Raw genomic sequence first — 21,837 nt, 5'->3', positions numbered from 1 at the left:
TAACGAGTTCGATAAGAGAGAGACAAAAATAAAAATCTACGCAGGGTATAAAAGCAGGGCAGCGATAATTTTATTTACAAAATTTACAGGACCAGCAAAAAAAAAAAAATTGTTTGCACACGTGGACGGGACGAGACGACAGAAAGCGATAGAGAAAGTATTTAAAAAAAAGCGGAACAGCGCAGCCAGCTGCACTGTTTGCTTTTTTTTTTCTATCTAGTGAAATAGGGACGGTATACACTTCTAGATTTTCCTCTGTTCCTCTAGTATCTTGTTCTTCTTTAAAAGGCGCACTGCTCGATAAACAAACAATGCGAGTCAATAGCCTGCGCACATATAAAACAAAACGTACATATATAAACACACCGTTTCCAGGCAACAAGAATTAAGTAGTTATCATAACTCCTCGAAGAAGGCGACCCTGGCTTTCGTGGAGCCCGACTTCGTCTGCGAAAGAAAACAAAAACAAGAAGACTCTCAACAAGGTGTCAACATTTCGGTCAGTATTCTTCTTCAACAACAACAACAGCAACAACAACAACAACAACAACAACAACAACAACAACAACAACAATTTCGTTATGAGGGGCACGAGGGACTGCAAAAACAAGAGAGAAATGAGGAGTTCACATGGAAGATGCGTGATTTGAAGTTGTTGATTAATTTATTGATTGGATGATCGATTGATTGTGCAGTTTATTTGCTCGAAAGTTTCAAGAAGTACAGGTGTGCTTGCCTGACGAAGGTCCCCGCTCTCCTACACGTTTCTGACAATGGTTTTTCAAAAAATAATAACAACACTATATTATATAACATTCATTGAAGAACAAAACAACAAAATTTCATGCGCTAACACATTTCTTGCGTACCGGTAAAACTTCACGGCTAAGTGGACGTAAACCGATTACAGAAAGTAGAAATCATCATAAATTTGTAACTACTATTACTCGCAGAGTATGAATCAACACTATTGTAACGTTCCAACACCATGTAACGAAATGCACACGGCGCCGGAAACGTAAAACGATGATGTTGATGACGATTATGCTCCGGGGACGTTGATTGTTGAAATAGCGGTCCAGAAACCTTGCAGTGCTACTTTCGTGCAAAGGAAGTGCTTATTTTGACATAAAATCACGTTTTAGTGGTCCGCATCGCGTTAGCGCACTTCAAATCACCCGCCTGAAAGCGGTCTTTCTGGTGTCACTGTTGCCGTGCCCAACGTTGCCCGCCTTTACTGCGCGGCGGCGTGCACTGGCGGCGTGCACCATTCGGGCATCCGGCAACATCACATGCATGCGGCATTTAGCGACTTTAACGAGCGTGCAAAACACACGCGGCAGTGCGCGATACCGAAAGTACCACTGAGACGCGACCGCGTGAGCGAAGCCGGGCGCCGGGCGAAGCGCAGTTCGGCGAAATCGGAACCTTTGAACCACGCGCGCCGTTCTCCATGGCAACGCCAATGAGATCCTTTTATCCATGAACCAAACAGAAATGAACAAGCGGCATCTTATTACGCCTCTTGATGCACGGAAGGTTCTTTTTTTATTGCAGCTAGATTGATTACTAGTGATTTATTGTAGTCGGACGCTCTCACGTCATCGGGATCACTTCCAAAATGTCCCGCTCGTGGCGCACGTCGTGTGATACATTTAGCTTAATTTCTCGGTAAGTAGGGCACTGCTGTTGACAACATTGCTGTTATAGACCTTGTCATACATTCAGCTTTCATTCTGACATAAATTGTTATTTGCCTTTAGTGTCCCTTTAAGGAACTCCAAGTGGACAAGATTATTCCGGAGCGCCGCCCTTATCGGCCTACCGATGCAACGGAGCCGGCGGGTCCTGGCCGCAGCTGATTTCGTTCGCTCAAACCACGGCTGAGGGCAGCATTTTCGCTGCGCGCGAATGCGCTAGTCACGTGGTTCTTTTTGTATTTCGCGGGCGTTCTTTGCAGCTTGAAAAAAAGAAATGGTATACGTGAGACTTGCTTTATCGCAAATAATGCAATTGGGGTTTCTGAAGACCCTCTCGAACTTTGCAAGTCGCATGTCTTGCCTAAAGTCAATATTTAGCAATTTAGTAAAATAATACTAATCAACAAATTAGTTAATTACCAAACAAAAGATTGTCTGTAGTGCGCAAGGTGACTAAGTAATCTGCAACTGATTTCACTCACTGTATTTTTTAACCCTTGGCTAAAGATAGCTGGGACACCCGGTGTATATATATACTGGAATAATACATCCATTTCTTGGCAAATCCCAAGAAGTGGTGGGTGTGAGTCACACATGTATACGTTGGATACCGAGAATAACCGTTCATTCACAGATGGATTGTGTCTGACGTCATGGAAGCAGCTTCTCACTGCGCCAGTACAAAAACATCGCAGTCACCCAGTCCAGAATTTTTCACTTTTCATTATATATATTGGAACCCATTTCTTAGCCAATTCCCGCGAAGTAGTGACTATGAGTCACAAACGCATACGTTGGATACCGACAAAAACACTTCATCCATAGATGGATTGCACCTGACGTCATGGAGGCAGCTTCTCACTGCGCTAGTACACAAACATGGCGGCCACAGTGACGTCAGTGCACAATAGCATCAACGCGCTCCTAGCTAATTTGCACTGCTTGACGGTGGCTGTTGTATTTTTGTCTCAGCAGGTCATCGATTTGTTGCCGTACGCAAGACGCACCTGCCATGTTTCGTGCTCACGCAGATTCTCGACCTTCGTGCTGGTACACAAACATGGCGGCCACAATGACGTCAATGCAAATAACGACGAAATTTATTCAAGTTGCGCATGCTTGTGCTCGTCCTTTGTGCACGTTTATATCACGAGAGCCAAATATAGATTTTTCCACGTCACAGTGCAAGCAAACTGTGCAATTGTAAGCGCTGTTTGCAGAAATGAGTATGCCTCCATTAGCTGGGCAAAACTGTATCGCAGGAAAGTAAGCTTTACAGTTATGAAACAGCCCGTTCTAATCGGAATGAAAATAACAATAATAAATGCCGCCAACCAAGTGATATGGAACTTTAAAAAAAAAAATGCTCTATGCAGCTTGTAGAAAGTGTTTCTCCCAAGATTCAATTATTAAATGACTGAATAGAGCTTATTTCATTAGAAACTATTATTCTATTTCGTCAATGAAATCATAGCGTAATGTAAAAATATGCTTTAATCACACAAAGAAAATAAAATTCGACAACACAACGTAACATTCGTTGTACATTTTCTTCCTCCACACACATAATTACAGTTTGCAGAAAAAGAAACAGCCGATCAGTTGCGCCCTTCCTCCTTTCCTCCCTCCCCCGATAACGCCTGGAAAATTTTGATGAGAGAATAACGCGAGTGAATCGCGCAGTCACTTGTACGCGCTTCTTCACCAGTCGTTTAATTTTGATACATTTTAAGTCGTAGTGACTTGTCGTTGTGTGCTATCATTATGCTCCGGCGCTTGGGAAAAGAGAGGGAGGGAAGGGGAGCGCCTCGTCCCCCCGTGTCCCCCGCTGGCACCGCCCCTGGCTCTTGTTGGGCGGGCATTTCATTTCGACGCGTTGAGTACTCCTCGCGATTTCTCTTGCAGCGGACACGTGCTTCTCCACTTGGGATACGCGAAGCGTCGTCACCCGAGCCGAGCAAGTGGCGACACCTGGCGATACAGCTACTGACAATAGATGACAACGCAATCGAACAGAACCCGACTTGAGAGCCTGGCGAGTTCTCCGCCTGAACAGATGGCGGCACCTGGTGCGACAGCTCTTAACAATGGGTGACAAATCACGTTGCTGCTAACGCGATGTGCGTGCTACCTACTGCACACAATTTGCTGCCAGAAAGACGCGCTTGCCACCAGTGAAGACGCGCGCACCAAAGTCATCGCGCCCAGTGTGCGGTACATTATGTGCTCGAGCTCCGCAGACGGCATATAGGACAATCGCTACATATTTGAGATGATGCTTTGTAGCTGCACTGACAGCTTTGCCAGTGTATTGTGCGCTGCCTTGGTACATGTATTATGCAAGAACGCTGCTTTATAAACTTATAATAAACATACATGACGAATAGACAGCGGTGACGGAGTAAAAAAGTCACAGTTTCGCCGCAAGGGCGAAGCAATGAATGCGATAGCAAGAAACTAATGCTATACGAAGTGAGGCTCGCCAATGGATACTCTCAGTTGGAACAGCGCTCCTGTTGCAAAGGCGGCCGAAGCAGCGAAGCAAACTAGCGTGCTTCAAGTGTCGAGCTGTGACACTTGATAGTTCGCGCTCATCGTCTGTTTGTTCGTTTAGCGGCGTCCCTTCAGCTCGAGTGACTTTCGTAGGCTCCGTAACATGAGCGCGGACACCACGGTGAAAGCTTAAACCAACCCTCTTCCCCTCACCGCCAGAAAACCGCGCGAGCAGACAGCGGAAGGGCAAGGTTCTCCCTGCGCAATAAGAAGCGAGCGAGCTCGCCGACGACTTTTAAATGCGCCCGTCGTGCTCCTAGCGCCATCTCGCTGGTAATAAAGAAACGCTTATAAGCGCCGGCCGTCTCCGAGTCCGTCCAGCGGTAAAGGGTGTGTATATAATGCTCGCCGTTAGCTACGTGGAGGATCTGCGTTTCGTGGCGTAGCGGTTAGCGCCGCTCGCTGCGGAGCAAGAGGTCCCTGGTTCGATTCCGCGCTCCGGAAGCATTTTTCTGAATTACTTTTCTTTGTGGCTTTTTTATATATATACATACTTATACATATACGGTGCATGACGGCGACGGCAAAATTCAGCCGAGACTGTCCATATAATTGCTATCGCAATAAAATCTCTGCGAACTGGCACTGCGGCTACACGCCAAGTTGCAGCCAAACCCATAGGTCGGCAAACGCATGAGTCGACTCAGCCGTGACTCTGAGCCTGAGTGAATCCGAGGGAGTAATATTTTGGCGCGTTTGAGTCTAGCTGAGGAAAAAATTCCGTGAGTCTGAGTCCGAGTGAGCTCCAAATTTTTTGCCGACCTATATGGCCCAAACCCAACCCAGCATCCAAACGTGCAACGGAGGGATAAGACGAAACCGCGCTTTCTGCATGTCCTAAAGCTCCGTCCCGCGATGAGATACGCAACATATCAAATGAAAAGTTTAGAGAACTTTCCGAATACTCCTAATGGTACGCGTGAAAGCTGCACCGCGTGAAGTAAACAGGGAGCCTTCGTACGCACGCTCACGTGATTAGAAAAGCATGATTCAACAACAGCGTAATATTCATTAGTACACGGGCAAGTTAGGAAACGCTTCCCGCCAAAGACTGCCGCTCGACGCGGGAGGACGGACGGACGGACGGATGGATGGATGACTGCATAAATGAAGGACACCTGTGTTGTGTGGATAGGTGATGAAAGCGGAAACGAAAAGGCCGCTATTTCAACATTTCTCATGCGTCTGTCACGAAACCATGATCCACGTTCACAAGACTGCCGAACCTGACACAAGCTTATAACTTCATAAGAGGTAATGTGTTATCATTCAGCGTGTTGTGACAATCGCAGACTGTCGTCTTTGCGAATTTGACGGCTTGTCGTGCAACCCAAAGACCAGTCACTGTTACTGCAGCGACGGAAAGCTATCACTTGTTTCAGAGATGGCCGCTATACTGCCATGCGATGTACGTTCGGAGAGCCCCATTAGAAAAAAGACAAGAAGGTCCTGTCAGCCGCAATAGTTATTTTTTTTTTGTTATTCGCAAGCTTCTTCAAGTATTGGCGTGAACACCTTCAAATATTATTCAACACCTTGTATTAATATCATCACTTTAATCTTGGTAATAAACTCCATTATGATAGCGAGATGGTTGGTATATCATTATGCTTCAAATCTGAACCTAAGCCAATACTTCCTCGTGGGTACGTGCCATACGAAGTCGAGAGTCGGGCGGAAACCCGTCTGGCCGGAAAAAAGACATGAAGACAATAAAATGTACACCGCGGCCACGAATGTTGACATAAAAGCAAGTTGCTTTTATGTGAACATTCGTGGTCGGTGTACATATTAATTGCCCTTATGTGCCATAGAGTGGAGGCAACAAGCGATAACATCGCGACATACGCAGCAAAACGAAATCAAACGCCCCGGACAAGGGGGGGGGGGGGTGAAACCAAGCTGACGCTGGGGGTTTCCTTGCGTCAACTTCTGCATGAAGTCACACTGTACTCAGGCACGCGCTGAGATTAGTCTCAGCGCATGTGCAACGCGGCAATCCCAAAAAGGCAGCAGGACGTAAGAACGCGTCCGCGACGTATACGTCGATTGCCAACCACCTGCCAAGGGAGACAGCGCTAATTTTAGCACGCCCGTATTTAATTCAACCTCGTCGTAATTCAGTGCGCGTCGCAGCCTTCAAGGTGCTGCGCTAAGGAGACACACGTTATTCTGGATTCCACTTTACGAAGTCGCCGAAACGAGCGGTCAGGTGTGCGCGAGTGTGTGTCGATACTCGTAGGGCGAGGTGCAGGAAAAAAAAAAAAAAAAAAAAAGAAAGCGCAGTCGGCCGGTAATGAGTGGGTACCACGCCCCTCCCCCTTTTCCCCCCTCTCTCTTTCTTGAGACGGGCGTGTACGCTTCAGATAGGCCTGTCGCCACGGTGCCTTACACCTGCACCACGCCTTTTTACGGCATCACAATTAAAGCAATGTTTTAGTATTCCGTACGTACTGTTCGTAACGGCACTGCGGACGTACGAAAGCTTCGTTTCGCATAGTGCGCACGAGCTGAAGTTCTGCGCACGCGCTCTGTGCGAAGCGTGACGCGTATGCAACGCCGTTACGGACGCTGCGTCAGCAATATGACCTGTCAGCTAGGAGAAATCGTCCACGGAGTCGATCAGAAGCCTGGACGGAAAGGATGGCGGAGGTGACGTGGGAGTTTGTAAGTAAACAAAGAAATAAACATAAATACAAATGTTCCGACGGCTCGATTCGAACTCCTGGGCCTCTAGCGTGGCCTCCGCGATAAGCTCCGGCAGCGCGTTTTCACGACACTGAAGGCGTCATTTCGTGCATCACCATCGCGGTGCGACGCCTGCATCCCATTCCCCTGACATAATGATAGTGCATTTTTTTAAAGGTAGTGCTTTTTAAAGGGGTCATGAACCACTTTTCCAAGTAATGATCTAATGGCCTCAGTATCGGAGTGTACTGCCTCCCGAATCGATTGCCGCAAAAATTTCTCGAATCCGTCAAGAATCAGCGGAGTTACAGGGGTTTGGCGCACGCTCCCAGCGCTTTCTCTCTTTTCTCGTGCCGGCGAGCGCACTGGAAGCTAGACAGGGAGGGATGGCATGGGGGAAAGAAGTTACGCCAGCGCGCGTCATGAAACGCGATCGCTCTCCCGCTGTGATTCGCTTGCGCGAGTGCGGCTACCGTGTACTGAGGAGTGCGGCGCCGGCAAGTGGCGGCACCCCGCGGCAAGAAGCGCATCTGATCCGAACGCCGCTCTCGATTTACGTCGGCTATCGGCCAATAAGCATGCTATGTCTCTTGCGACGTACAGCGGACAGACGACCCGCCCACCGACGAGAGTGAGAACCGGCCTCTGTTTGAAAAGAGGGTGCCTGGGGAAACGGCAACTTCGCGCTCCGCTTGTGGCCATTACGCGGCGCGCACGACTGTAATATTTGGCAGAGCAGTTCATAGCCGTGTCAGCTTTCCGCAGGATGTGTTTTTTCAATCAGCCCAAGGGGTGCTTCATGACCCCTTTAAAAGACCAAATCGGGGATGCACTCTGCGGATCGGCCGTCACGTGGCTCATGACACAGCACGATTCGGTTATGCTGAGCTACGTCAGGTTTCAACCGGATGTTCAACCTCTGGTGCCACTCTACGTTAACGCAAGAGGCTCGTCATTCCAATCTACATGCCCCTTTGGGGATGTAGTTTTCTGCCTTTTCGTGCTCCTTAAAAATCCTTAAAATCTAATTTAACTAATTTACATGTCTTAATGAATAAAATTGTCCTTCTTCAATGCCCGCAATCTGGCATAAAAAAAAAAAAAACGCATACTACGCGCCTTGCCATGGACGTGATGTGTGCCTCCTCAACAACATGAAACCACATGAAGAATTGCAAATGCCACTAGCCTTATAAGCAGAACCAATCCTTTTTCAACACGACTTAGCCTTGGCTCGTTTACTCGCTCTCTCATTGTGTCAAAATTAGCACATGTTAAACTAACAAGAAGCACATTGTCCACCACAAAACAAAGGATTATGCCCTAAAAAATGCAACCGCACCCGATGGGAAGCACAGGAACAGCTACCCAGACAGACAAAGCGCTAAAGAGCCAGTATCATATGATGGGTGTGACAGGAAATGGGGACATTGCAAAAATATGATAAAGTGAGTGAGAGAGAGAGAGAGAAGGATCAGGTATGCAGTTGCAACACAGATGGATGCAGCATACGAATGGTTTACAGCAACAATAAAAAAAAAAATGCACAGCTGTGTGTGTGCAAACATTGGCGTGCTCGCCACATCGCAGTCTTGCTGTCTCGCAGTAATAATGCAGCTGCAAAGGATAGACAAACATGCAGCGCATATATTGTAGGGTGACTCAGAGCTTGGTCTCCAAACGAAGACATAGTAGAGGCATCATTAGCAATGATGAAATTCCATAGTGGAGTTCCCTGTGTGTGTGTGTGAAAGGGTACTAAATGTACAAAGTCCCATTTCTTTCTGGCCGCAATATTCCTGAGATGCGCAGAATATTCTGAGTGAGTGCAGCACACTGCTTTAAGATACGATACAATGAAAGAAAGGACAATAACAGCAGTATACAGGCAACTAGGGTTGTGGTTTTAAACCCTGTGTAAAAACCATATTGCGATACAATGCACCATGCACACTTTTACAAACGAAACCAAGGCGAAAATTTCCATGATGAAGATAAATAAAGCAAGGACATAATGAAGGCCCACAGAAGGTTGCAGGAGTTCTGCGAGGGCATCACACAGGTGTACTCTGTGTTCAGTTTTTAAAACTTAGTATAATGCACCTGCAGCTGATACACAATTTGTTTTCCATGTGCTACTTTAGTTCAAAAATCCCGAAATCGTTCCACAACCAAGATTCATCGAGCTTTTTCACAGGGCACCTGATGCTCCTGGTGCCCGGATTGTGAGGGGGCTCTGTCCTTTTTTTTGATCACCGATTTTTTTGGACAACTAAAGTTTCGCGGAGGTACCCCACGGAATGATGACAGGCTCATACACACGCACTGCGGCTTTGAAACTTTCGACAAACACTGTTCATTTGTTGACTGAATAAACAAACAGTTTCGACAATATCCGCAACATGGAAGTACAATTTCTGGAGGACTGCGCCTGGAGGCTGCCGCTGCAGCGTGGTAACTTCCTTCAATCGAGGGCCCCTTGTGTAAAATAAAGGATACCTCTGATGATTCCCGGCCCCTAAGAGACATTGTACCATCCACTTTGACAGAACGTAGAGGTCGTGAACCTAATCTGGTGCATAGGTTGAACCATCAATCCCTACTATTATAAATATACACTCCTTGTTTTTGCATTTTTGCAACTTTTCATTTCAATAATTCTAACTTGGCTCTTTCAGCAGAGAAACTGATATTCTCTAGGCTAAAGTTGTATATTGTGGAGAAACATATGAATCAGCAGAACGTTTTCTTGGGCTAGGTGGTTCACGACTTGTGGAAAAAGAAAATGGTAGTACCTGTCTTTGTGTCGTTTTGCGCTCCAATTTTTTCTTCAGAAAACATACAAAGTGTTTGAAAATTATGTAGCCCTAAGCCACTTGCAGAGCAATGAACGATAATGGATATGGATGAAAAGTCGGAGACACCTTCGTTACTTGAATTTTATGGGTGGTCTGGATTGAAAATGAATTGCCTGTGGCAAACTATATAAACAAATATAAAACGAAGCATATAGATCCCACGACTTCTCAGCAAGCTTGTCGCTCGGCTACACTGAAACACGAATAAGTCTGCCTTAATACTTTACTAGCAATAGGGCATTGTGGAACATGCCAACGGCATGAAATAGCAGCTGCGATGTCAGCATAAAAGAAAAAAACCATTGCCTACTCTCGATTAAGGTGCTCGAACCCACTGCGTTGGGTTAGTGAGAGAGAGAGAAAACAAAAAGAATGAAAATAGAGGTAAACAGAAAAGAAGATCAGTAAAAGGCTCCGTTCAGAGCATACAAGTGCTGCATGTCCTGTGTGCGGAGAGTGCAACCACATGTCGCATCGATCTACATCAGCGAGCTACTTTCGCTACATCTCCTCGTGGGCCGGGGCAAAAGTGAACACACCTGCGACAGCTGAGAACACAGTAATCTTTCCACACACAACGCAGCCCTGCTAGCGCCAACCACTGTCACAGTTACCCAGATTTCTTGCCTGGCTTTTTTTTTAACTACTTTTCAGTGAAATACCTATCTTGAAGCCAGCACTCTAAAGCAGATGCTGAATGCTTCACTGATACAGAGATTAGGTAAAAAGTGCATGCTCTGCTTAAAAGTGAGCAGTTCCATGCTGCAAAATCACATTTATTATGGTTACCTTCACTGTCATTTTTTAAATTAACAATTTTCAGTTGTCAGTATGGCTGATGGCAGCGAAACTTTCAAATCAAATATCGCGTATTTAAATTCCCATTTCTGATGCAATATAGAATATAAAGCGCTTGCCTCTTTAATATATAGGAAATGAAGCTTGTATTCAGTGATACGTATATCTATAATACCATTCACGATTAGAAACTAGACAAGTTGGAACAAATTCTTTACGTAGTAGGTTACACACCTAAAAGCTGGCAATTCATATAACTGGCAATCACTAAGCAGTAGTTATGTGCCCTGACAGTTTGTTAAAGAAACTGCTGCCCTTGTACAAGAACCATAGTTAACCTGCAGAAGGATAATAAAAGAACAGTTCTGACATTTATCAAACTGTATTCTTCAAAACTCCAGCAAGTGTTGTTATTCCTTATATACTTGACAAAGAATTGAATGTTCAATTCATGTTTTCGGGTATGAGCACACTCGTTATTATTAGTAATTCATTTCCTTAAGTGTTGCTGAATCCCACTGACAAACACAGTAGTTGACGCATTCCAAACTATAACCCTTACAGGAACTGATGTAGATCTAGATGCAAGAATGTGAAAATATAACGCTTGTGACCGAGTGTGTTCTACCGGTGCCAGGTCTATTCAAGTTTCTTGCATATGCAAATAACGTCGCATACTAGACTGCTCTTTCACGTTAGTCAACATACATTAATACTGCGCCTGTGATTCATGTATTGCACCAACAAAAAAGACAATTTTTCTCGCAAGAGAAGATAAAAGAGGGTAAGAGTCATCAATCAATCCCACACACACTGTCACAAGCTCACTAAGTGGACAGAAACAGCACTGAGAACTGTGAAACATAATTACCTTGCATGCAACATTGAGATGTGGGAGACAACAGCTGTCGTAAATGCCTAGCAAAAGTAATTCAGGTCACAGCTGGAGCGTTGCACAGTTCCCTGGCAATGACAACGTCGTTGCAGCCAATTTAGGCTGACCTCGGCTCGAAGTGGAAGTTTCCATGGCAAAGTTGACCTCAGACCGAATTAAAACAAAGTAAAGGTTCGCAAAGCCAGAAGACGGTACATAAAGTGCCAATGTTTTAGCTATTTATTCCTTATTATTTCCTCCAATATCCTAACCTAAGCTAACCTAACCCCCTAACCTCTGCGAGTCAATCTGCAGACCAAAATTGCCTCAACCCACACTTAAATTTTTCACACATTTTGGCGTGCAATATAGTTATACCAAGTATAAGCTTGCGTGTATAACACACACGCCAAATCCCCCTTCATTCACGGCAGAAAAATAAAAACTACAGACATGGCATGGCAAGCGCAGCAATGCAATCCAGATACGCAATACGAAAAGTGGCTCAAGTTACGGGCACCCAAAGGTTAACATCTTCGAAGCAAGTAAGGCTTACGCACGATAATCACCATAACATACTACTTAATGTCTGTATAAGCGGATCTCTCTAATGCTGCTCTAGCGTAATATTCTTCCAAAAGCTTAAGCCTATGCAGTAACGAAAGGATAGTCAATGAAAAACATTTACAAGGAACAGTGACAACAGCTACACAAGCTCAGCACTCGTTTCTTTATTAACCTGCAAACTAACAAGTGCCTGCAATGGTTAAAAAAGAAATCAGAACAAATGAGAACTGGTCAAGGTTTCGGGCTAACTAGGTTCATGCGCACGGATGCATCAAGGGCATTCAAGCTCCAAAAGCCAAGGCTTAGTCTAAAAGCTGCTGGAAAAGCTTCCCTGACAACAGGAAGCAAAATTAAAAACAATGCTGATACAAAGCACTGCTATGACCTGTCAAGGCTCTTTCAGTCTCCCAGCAACACGAATAAGACAAAAAGTAAATGTTAAAAAACTGACAACGCACGAGAATTCCACTGCGAGAAGTGGAACAGATGGATGGTACGTTACAGCTCAACGCTGCATCCAAGCATAAAAAAAAAGAAAACCAACCTGGTCTGTATGATTGATTAAAGGAAGCACACTGCCTTCATGCCATGCCGTGTCAGTTGAAATACATCTCAGTACTCAGGTGCCGTACTTCGCTTACAGACCCAACATCCAAGCAGGGATGAGTTGTGCTTCAATACGATGTTACTACAGTAGACTCGCGTTAAACAAAACCTGAAGGGAGCAGGAATATGTGTGCCTTTTAACAGCAGTCCTGTTTAAAGGGGCCCCGCAATATTTTTTAGCATGGTCAGAAAACGCTGCCGTTCGGTGGTCAAGGCTCCCGAGGAACACGCGAGTGAAACATTATAGCGCGGCAGGTGGCCTGGGATTTACAATAAATTCTCAAAGTCAGCTAAAAATCGCTTCCTCTTCTCTCGACAAATGATGCTATTGACTCAAAATCACTGCATCAATGACACAAGTTCCATGCCATTGGCTGATTTGATCATGGTGCATTTGGTAGTTACTGCAACTGCTGCAGGATTGCCACCGCGGGCACGCGCGATCACACTGAAAGTACACTGCACGTTCGAAGAAAAAGAAAAAAGAAGAAATAGTGCTCAAGGTCATGAGGTGCGAGTGACGTACCTTCTTCCCCCGTGCCATCCCTCCCTGCTTAGCTTCCAGCGCTTTCGTCAGGATGAGAGAAGAGAGAAAGCAATTACAGCGCGAGACAAATCTTTGTAACCCCGCTCGTATTGGGCGGATTCTAAAAATTTTTTCGGTGGTCGATTCATGAGGAAATAAGCTCCTTTAGCAAAGCCATTTCATGGCTACTTGAAAAAGTGTTGGGGCTCCTTTAACAAGAGACGAACATAGGTGCAGAATTCAAATATGAAACCAATGAATCGTATTAGAGGCAGTATTTTCCTTTCAAGGGGGTCCTGACATGAAAATTTTCAGTTGTATTTTTGTGTCAAGTGAAAGGCCAAGCTATCAAGAGCAAAGAAAATGTACTGGTAAGCGTGAGTGCACCCTGAAAATTGAATAACATGTTTTAAAACCAAGTTGCTGTTCCTACTGTACACTGACGTCAAAACACGGTATGAGCTTCTCGTCACGTGCTCGTACGAGATACCATGACGTTTCCACGGCTGCTCCGCTCCGTGGCTCCGGCATGTAAATACGCCACCAATGCGTCCATCAAAGAGCGTGAAGCCCTGAACAATGCGGCAATGAATAAACGCAACTGTGAATCAATCAAACAATGCTTGGAAGCGTTGCAGTAGGAGTGCGCGAGCACGCGTCTATCTCATATTTGCACGCGCTTTGGTTTCTTGTTGGAAAAAACAACCAAGAAGCTTTCAGAACAAAATAAATCCTTAATTCTGAGGTTATTTAAGAGCCTACAACATAAAGTTAATATTCTACAGATTCAATCAAAAATGTAAAAGTTGGCCAGTTAAAGTTAACTAATTAATTAATGCTTAGTAATGAAAGAAATACAGGTTTTAAGTACATACGACTACCACTAATATACGGCAGGTACGAATTTCCTAAAGTGCATGGTGTTTTTTAAAGATATCTTGGTCCAAGCTAACTGTGACACCCAGTATGTACATATATATATCAAGCATTGGCGTTGGCAGGGGGTGCAAAAAGGGCACTTGCCCTCCACCCAAGCTACACCAGCACTCCCCCACCCCCCACCCAGCTAAGATGCAACACGGGTTTGCACCAAACCCCTCAAGACAAAATCCTGCTGATGCCCATGATATCAAGGGTTATGCTGCGGCGCACCTACAAAATTATATGTGATATAAACAAATAAGAAAAGTGATATCACTGATAATATGCTCATATAATATAATTTTATAGCATCTTATAAAGAAACATCTAAGAAAACACACACAAAACTTGGGTCCTAAGATAAGACAAGTGCATGAGCCAATAAGGCAGCTGATGGGAAAGGCAGCATCTAAAGTATTTGTTATGAGTGAGTCATGGTTACTTTAAAAATGCTGTGCAATGCAGAGATAGTACAAGCACAATGTAAACAATATAAAAGAAAATTTCATTAGCCCCAACTATGCAATAGCTAAAGTGGACCAATATCCTGACACACAAACATTGTTTTTTTTCTGCTCACAATAAAATAACATTTCAGGCCTGTCTGGGAATCAGCGCAACACTTATAAATCTGCGAGTGCACTCTATGCACTGCATGCTGTTTTCAAAAGCTGATGTTTTGTCGTTTTTTTTAAACCTTTGCTACGTTGTTACCTGTCGGGTAGAGCTGATAAGCCAGCACAGCAAAGCACAGTAATCGAGACCATTGAACCTTCAATTGTTTTTAGGATAAAGCGGTCCTAGCAGGTGTGATAACGGAAGGCCCCACGGCCTGCCTTATGATCAATGACCTGCCTTATGATGTTTTTCTTTTCTGAAAGACAACAACATAGCAAAAAAAAAAAAAAAAAGCCTGGATGACATGGCTAGCTGTATTAAACTGACACTTCAGGCCCCACATGAGTGGGGTGCAACTGTGCATCTTGAATACACGGACATTATACAATCGCGCAGATTTCCACTATAGTAAAATCTCATTAATTCAGCCCTCGTTTATTTAGGAAATTCGACAATTTGGATGTGTAATGTGGTCGAGGCAAACATATGCACTGCTTAATGGCATCAAACTCTCGTTAATTCAATCGTGTATGGCTGCAACACGGTTAGTTCGGATGTCCGTGCCAAGCGCGAAGCGCCGCAAAGGGCCAACACAGAAGAGCAAAAACAGTGTTCGGGGAAAACCGAAACGAGGCAGTGCAGTCCGCATCGTCATCAGCGCGAACTGTACAGTAACGATCGGAAAGCCGGAATGCTTCATGCCTATTGTTGTTTACCACCATGTGTGACACAGTGTTGGCCACAGGCCTTAGGTAGGCATGGTTGCCATTCATAATCACGTTGTTGGTGACCAAGGCTTGGCGACTGAGGCAAACATCTTTCGTTTTTAGTTCGTTTCGTAGCAAATAAAAATGTATTTATCCAATAGACATTTCGTTATTGTTTTCAATGCGAAGCATTTCTTAGCGAACTTCTGTGACTTTGAGCGTATCTATCTATCTATCTAGCCGCCTATGACTTTGTGCTCTCCTGGCCGTTTCGTTAATCGGATGTATACCAAAGTTGGTATGGAATAAAATGACCATATTACGAACATAAATGACAGTCATAGCATGAAAATCATGACATGCATGTCATGAACAGCATGATTTACATTCCACGGCCTTGGGGCTCTTGCGGCCATTCCGTTAACTTCATATATACCAAAACTGGTATGACGTGACAAGAGTTCATGGCGAACTTAATGACAGGTCCTAACGTGCAAATCATGACACGCATGTCATGTGCGGCATGATTACCATGACATAATCTCGGGCCGCTCTCGGCCGTTTAAATGAATGGATATATACGAAAACTGGTATGACAAGACATTTCGATATGACGAACATAACTGACACGTGGTAACATGAAAATCATGACACGAGTGTCATGCACGACATGATTTACATGCCATGCTCATGACGCACTCGCGGCCGTTTCGCTAGTTTGATATACACCAAAGTTGGTATTGCGCGATGTGACTGCATGAAGAACATGAATAACAGGCGTTAACATGAAAACCATGACATGCATGTCATGATTTACATGCCACGCTCATGGTGCATTCGTGGCCGTTTCACTGGCTTGATATACACCAAAATTGGTATTGCGTGACGCGAATGTATGACAAACATAAGTGACAGGTGGTAACATGAAAACCATGACATGCATGCCATGTATGGCATGAATTACATGCCATGGTCATGGTGGACTCGTGGCCATTTCGCGCGTTTGATATACTCCAAAATTGGTATTGTGCGATGTGACTGTATGACGAACATAAATGACAGGTCCTAACATGCGAATTATGTTATGAATGTCATGTACGGTATGATTTACATGACACTGTTATGGTGCGCTTCCGACCGTTTAGATAACTGGATATATACCAAAATTGGTATGGCATGACAAGAGTGCGTGATGAACATAAATGACCGGTCATGCAGTGTATATACCAGAATATAGGTTTCATTAGCATGGTATACACCACATTGTGCATGCACGCGTGCATGGCAAATATGTGATATATGGTGAACTAGATGCCATGGCATGAATGATTTCATTTGGCTCAAAAACAAACAAAGCAATGTATGCAGCTCTTTGCTGGCTGCTTCGCATTACATCGATTCCCACAGCGCGTGGGATCTGCCGGATGTTCTTGATACAGTCGACGACCGATAATTTGGACTCCACGGGGAACGTAAATATGTCCGAATTATCAAATATCCGAAAAAACGAATGCGTCAGAAAAAAAATACTTTTATTGACACTTCAGTGTCCTGGTGGCCGAAAAAAGTTGTCAATGCGTTGGTGCACGCACTTCTGCTTATGTGCAACCAAGTCCGCCTGTATCTCAGCCAGTGTGATCTGATCACTGTACGATGACGAAAGAACAGCGAGGGCTCGAGACAAGGCCCGTCACTGCATTACACTACGGTGACGAGCCCCCTCATTTTTACGATTTTACTGCGCTGACGGGTCCCCTCACTTTTACGTTATCACTACGCTGACGGGCCCCCTCACTCTTACGATAGTACTGCGCTGACGGGCCCCGTCACCGTAGTCACTGCCTTAGCGAAACGCTTTACCGCAGCATGGGGATACAGGAACCGGAATGTAGGATGTTCGCGATGTCGATACGCTTTCCCACAGTTGACCAGTGCCTCCAAGATCGGCATTTTCAATAACAAATCTCTGAGGCATAACGTAGCGATCGAAATAAAGCCTCACAGATAATCAATTCGCTTTCGTTTTGATCTCTAAGGCCATACTTTGTATGGCATGGGTGCCGGAGGAGGTAATAGCTGGCAATTTGGCGTGCGCGACAGTCTCGGACAGGGTCCGGATTATCGAATGTAGATCTGGCAGCTGTCCAAAATATCGGCCGTCCTTACACATTACTTCTATGGGATCATCAGCGGTGCCGCGCGACTGTCCGAATTACCGAGCATGTCCGAATTACCGAGCATGTCCGAATTACCGAGCATGTCCAAATTATCGGTGTCCGATTTATCGGTCGGCGACTGTACTTTCGATAATTTTACATTCATTTAATTCGGTCACTTTTTTCTCGGGTCCTGTGAAATCCAAATAAATGAGCTTTTACTGTACTCAAAAACAACTTTCTGTGGCTATTCAGCCAAAGCTACAGAGCCACAGTGCACACGTGATAGTGGTGCTAGAAATAGCTGCAAATTGAAACGGCCGTTTACTGAGAATACAAAGGCCCTCAAATATTCACACGGAAAGAGGTATATTTTTCAACTCAAAAGTGTTTTACACCAGGCCCTACCGAAAGGTTGTGTCATGTACATGCATTGCGCAGTCGTCAACACGCACATTTGAAGAAGACAGATGGCACTACCTTACCGCATTCAATTAGCGAGTAGTGCCAGCAGGGAAACTCAACAGACCCTTGCACACCGACAGCAGTACTTGCATGGTACAGTCAAACCTCGTTAATACGTACCCGCTTTAAGCGTACTAACGGTTAAAACGTAGTTGCGACGAATCCCCGGCCGAGTCTCATAGAGCCCAATGCATTCGCTGACCGCTTAAGCCGTAGTACTTCGCCCTACGCCTACCGGTTAGTGCGTACCCTGCGTACCGCGATAACGTTTTGTGCCATAAAATTTTACTGCGCCGCTGAACTTCCCGACGCCACAATGTGCCGCCAAAGGTATTCCGTCTTTTCGAAAAGTGCTTAGATCGGTCGATCACTGATTCCGACTTCCGCGCGATTGCGGCGATGCCTTTGCGGGTAAGCGGGAAAGAACGAAGGTGAGGCGGCGGCCACCGACGAACGCGCCAGCATGACTTATCGCCGACAACCTTATCACAATAAGTATCTTCAGATATCTGCTCGGGCACGCGTGCGGCGCAGCACCACTTTAAGCCTACTGCACGCTTTTAATAGGCGACAACCTGAACGCGCTGGGCCGCCGATCGCAGCCGCCTCGTTGCGCGGGGCCGTGTTCAAGCGCGCGCCGCTTTGTAGAAAAGAAAGCAGCTCGCTGTAGCGGAGTTGAGCGTTGCTGGTCGCGGGCGACGAGAAACCTCTTTGCATTGACGCTATCACGTTAAACGCACGCGTACGGTACAGCAAGCGTAGCGCTGTTGTAACCATACTGCACGCTTTTATTGGGCGACCACCCAAACGCGCTGCCGTTCGCTGCCAGGACCGCTACAGCGTCGCGGAGTGCGCATCGCTTGCAGGAAGTTCGTCATTGCCGCGTTAACCGAACAAGCTACTCGCCGCATCTGTGCACGGTCTGGAGCGAAGTGGGTACGAAGAACACTCCCACGACAAATGCGCGCGTGCGGCACAGCATGCGGCCCGGCAGTGACGGCGTGAGCCGAGGCGATGCGCTGCACGCAACTAGCCAGGAGACGATCGGCTCCACGCAGCCGTACCGCGTTTCACTGGAACTGCGTCAGTTTTCGTTTATGAACAGATCGCGGTACAGACGCACGCACATATATCGCGGAAAGCGGACACTGTCCGCTCTGTCACTATGTTGGTCACTGCGTATACCGGACCCTGTAATAGTTCCGAAATGCTGCTTGGCGTCGCCACCGCGCGCTATCGGCACTATCGGACGGTCGTGCGAGAGTACCAGAATCTTTTCTCCACTTGGCAAAAAGATAGAAAAGGCTTTGCAATGGGTACTTTAGCCAATATTTGCTGTGGCACTGTATTTATTTCTTTGCTGGCGGCGATGGCATACGCGAGGAGATGCAAATCCTTACTTGGTGGTTAATGCGTACTACCGTTTAGTGCGTAGTTACGCGGCGTTCCCGGCAGGTACGCATTAACGAGGTTCCACTGTATGCGGCAGTCACGATGAATCTCACCGTCCAGAAATTAGCGAGACCAAAACCTAAACAACCTTTTGTATGTGACCTGGAGATTACAGCCTCCCTGAAAGCTTCTCTTCTTTGGCTGATACTCTTCAGTATGCTTAGGACTGTTTTAAAAACCTGCGAGGCTATTTTTACTGTTGACCCATAGGAACCTCATCTTATTGATATGGCCAATATTATGAAGTGTCACTACTGCAAGTACAATGTTCTTATAGCAGTTTGACTAATCATGGTTTGCATCATAAGAGTTTTCTACAATATTTACAAAAACCATGGGAATGATGGGTAGACATCGATTTGCGAGTCTTCCTGCTTGCAGCTTCCAGTGCCCTAGTGGCAGTGGCTTTGTTTACTGTTGTGTATTGGCCTTTGTTACAGATAAGGAATGGCTCATTATAAGCCTCGTGACCTGATTTGAATGAATTGGTCAGCCTAAAAAGGTCAAGGTGGTAAAGTGGAGCTGCTGAACTTTTGCGACAAAGCGGCTAAAGGTTACATAGAACCGGAAAAAAAAAAAGAAAAAGAAGTTCAGGCAAATCCATCATTCCCATGCCGGCTGAAGCGCCATGTGTTGCAGCTCCCATAGACACTAGCGCCAAATTTCCCTCTAGTGTACCATTATGAAACTATCGTTTGCACGAGTGCAGCTGCTGCATTTGCAGCAACCTCTTCGTTCATGCTCCTCTGTGCACAAAAGTTGGTGGTCATGCTCTCGGAGCTTCACGGGTAATGCAATCATTGTAGACCAACGCAAATTGGAGCATTTAAACACCAGCACTGCCTGCATGCACTTACTGACAGTGGTTACAACAGCCATAGTGAGGTGTCAGGCAATGTTGTAAAGGTTTCGCCACTCCTCCATACAATGTAACTATAGTGTTGGAAACTGCTTCACCTCAGTAGCGTTCCTCCTCTGCGTGCCATTCCAGCTACAGTGATGAACACTGACATCTAATACAGTCAAACGTCATTATAACGAAGAAGCATCGAGACCACATATTAGTTAATTGTATCCGATATTCGTTTTCACAGTATAAATAAAAGTTGGTGCTAACAAATCGGCAATCTGGTTCGCAAGAAATCCTAGGTACAAAAACTAATTATTCTTGGCTCACAGCTTTATAGACGAGGTAATCCTTACCTGTCTCCTCATGGCACTTCAAACTTTGGTTTATGTGGTGGCCCAACCAGTCAAATGCACTTTTTTTGGCACTAGATGACCAATATTATCGCAACTTTTTCAAATGATTAAAAAGAAGTTCTGAATTGTCTTTCAATATTTATTTTGCTTTTTATGCTACCTTTAGAGTTTTGAGCCTTGCACGAACCAAATATGCCGATATTGATGCGGCTCTCGCGTTTTTGGTTTCGTTATACAGCCGATCCCAGATATATCGAACTCGGATATATCGAATTAATGGCTATATCGAACAGTTGAAAAATCCCCTTGAATTTCCTATGCAAAAGTATAGGGCTGGTGCACACGTATATCAAACTTCCACACAGCGGAACATCCGATATATCGAACGCTGCGCTGCGCCGAACTTCAGGGAGTGCATTTTTCCTAACAAATGTTGGTCATTTTCGGCCGCGTTGTGTCAAGTTCCGATGACTCTTCGCGCGCAGGTAACAAAAAGGCGGTGTCATTGCATGACGTCTATCTGGTTGGTTGCACAGTGCTTGCGAGTGCACTTAGATGCGCAATCTGTAGGTTTTAACGCGTGGGCATAGTGTTTTTCAAACGAGCCGATTGCCGAAGGCACCATAATGAGATGAATGCGGAGATACTCGGCAGCCTCGTCGCAATGTTCGCATTCCCTTCCCCGTTTGTTCGCGCACGATGGCGTGCGAGCCTGAAAAGCATGGTCTTCGAGATCCGCAACGTCGTGACGTATTTTTGGCGTTTTCGGTTATAAAACGCACATCTCGGAGGCTACGCTTTTTTCCTGTTTTTCGCGCCAAAGCAGCGGCTGCTTGCTACAAAGTCACAAGTGCTATCGCTATCGCCATCGCCAAGATGTCGATGGTGGTGGGGACTTTTCCTTCGTTGTTTGTGGGCAGCAACACAGCGTTGTCTCTTGCGGCTTGAGGACTCGTGTACTTCTCTCTTCGTTCCTGACAAATCCTCATTTGAGAGACGCACTAAACATTGACCCGCTCGTAGCGATAAAATGATGAGTGATGCTTGGAACTACGTCAAGCAAAGCACCGTCATGAACTGTTTCCTTGCGGGCTTTGGTGGCAGGTGGCGACTTTGGGTGCGTCATGACCGCTGACAACGGTGTA

At 45.6% G+C, this 21,837-nt stretch overlaps 1 protein-coding gene across 2 annotated transcripts in view; it reads right to left on the bottom strand.

Annotated features, from left to right (window-relative positions):
- Positions 1-328: 328 nt before the first annotated feature.
- LOC119389949 (merlin) overlaps positions 329-21,837 on the bottom strand; it is a 52,137-nt gene continuing 30,628 nt past the window's right edge. For both annotated transcript variants that reach the window (XM_037657409.2, XM_037657408.2), the window contains exon 16: positions 329-447. In XM_037657409.2, the coding sequence (XP_037513337.1) occupies positions 397-447 (51 nt within the window). In that variant the 3' untranslated portion in view covers positions 329-396. The remainder of the gene's footprint in view (positions 448-21,837) is intronic.

This window comes from Rhipicephalus sanguineus, chromosome 4 (assembly GCF_013339695.2).
Source record: "Rhipicephalus sanguineus isolate Rsan-2018 chromosome 4, BIME_Rsan_1.4, whole genome shotgun sequence".
Lineage (NCBI taxonomy): Eukaryota > Metazoa > Arthropoda > Arachnida > Ixodida > Ixodidae > Rhipicephalus > Rhipicephalus sanguineus.
This window is presented reverse-complemented; position numbering and strand designations above follow the sequence as displayed.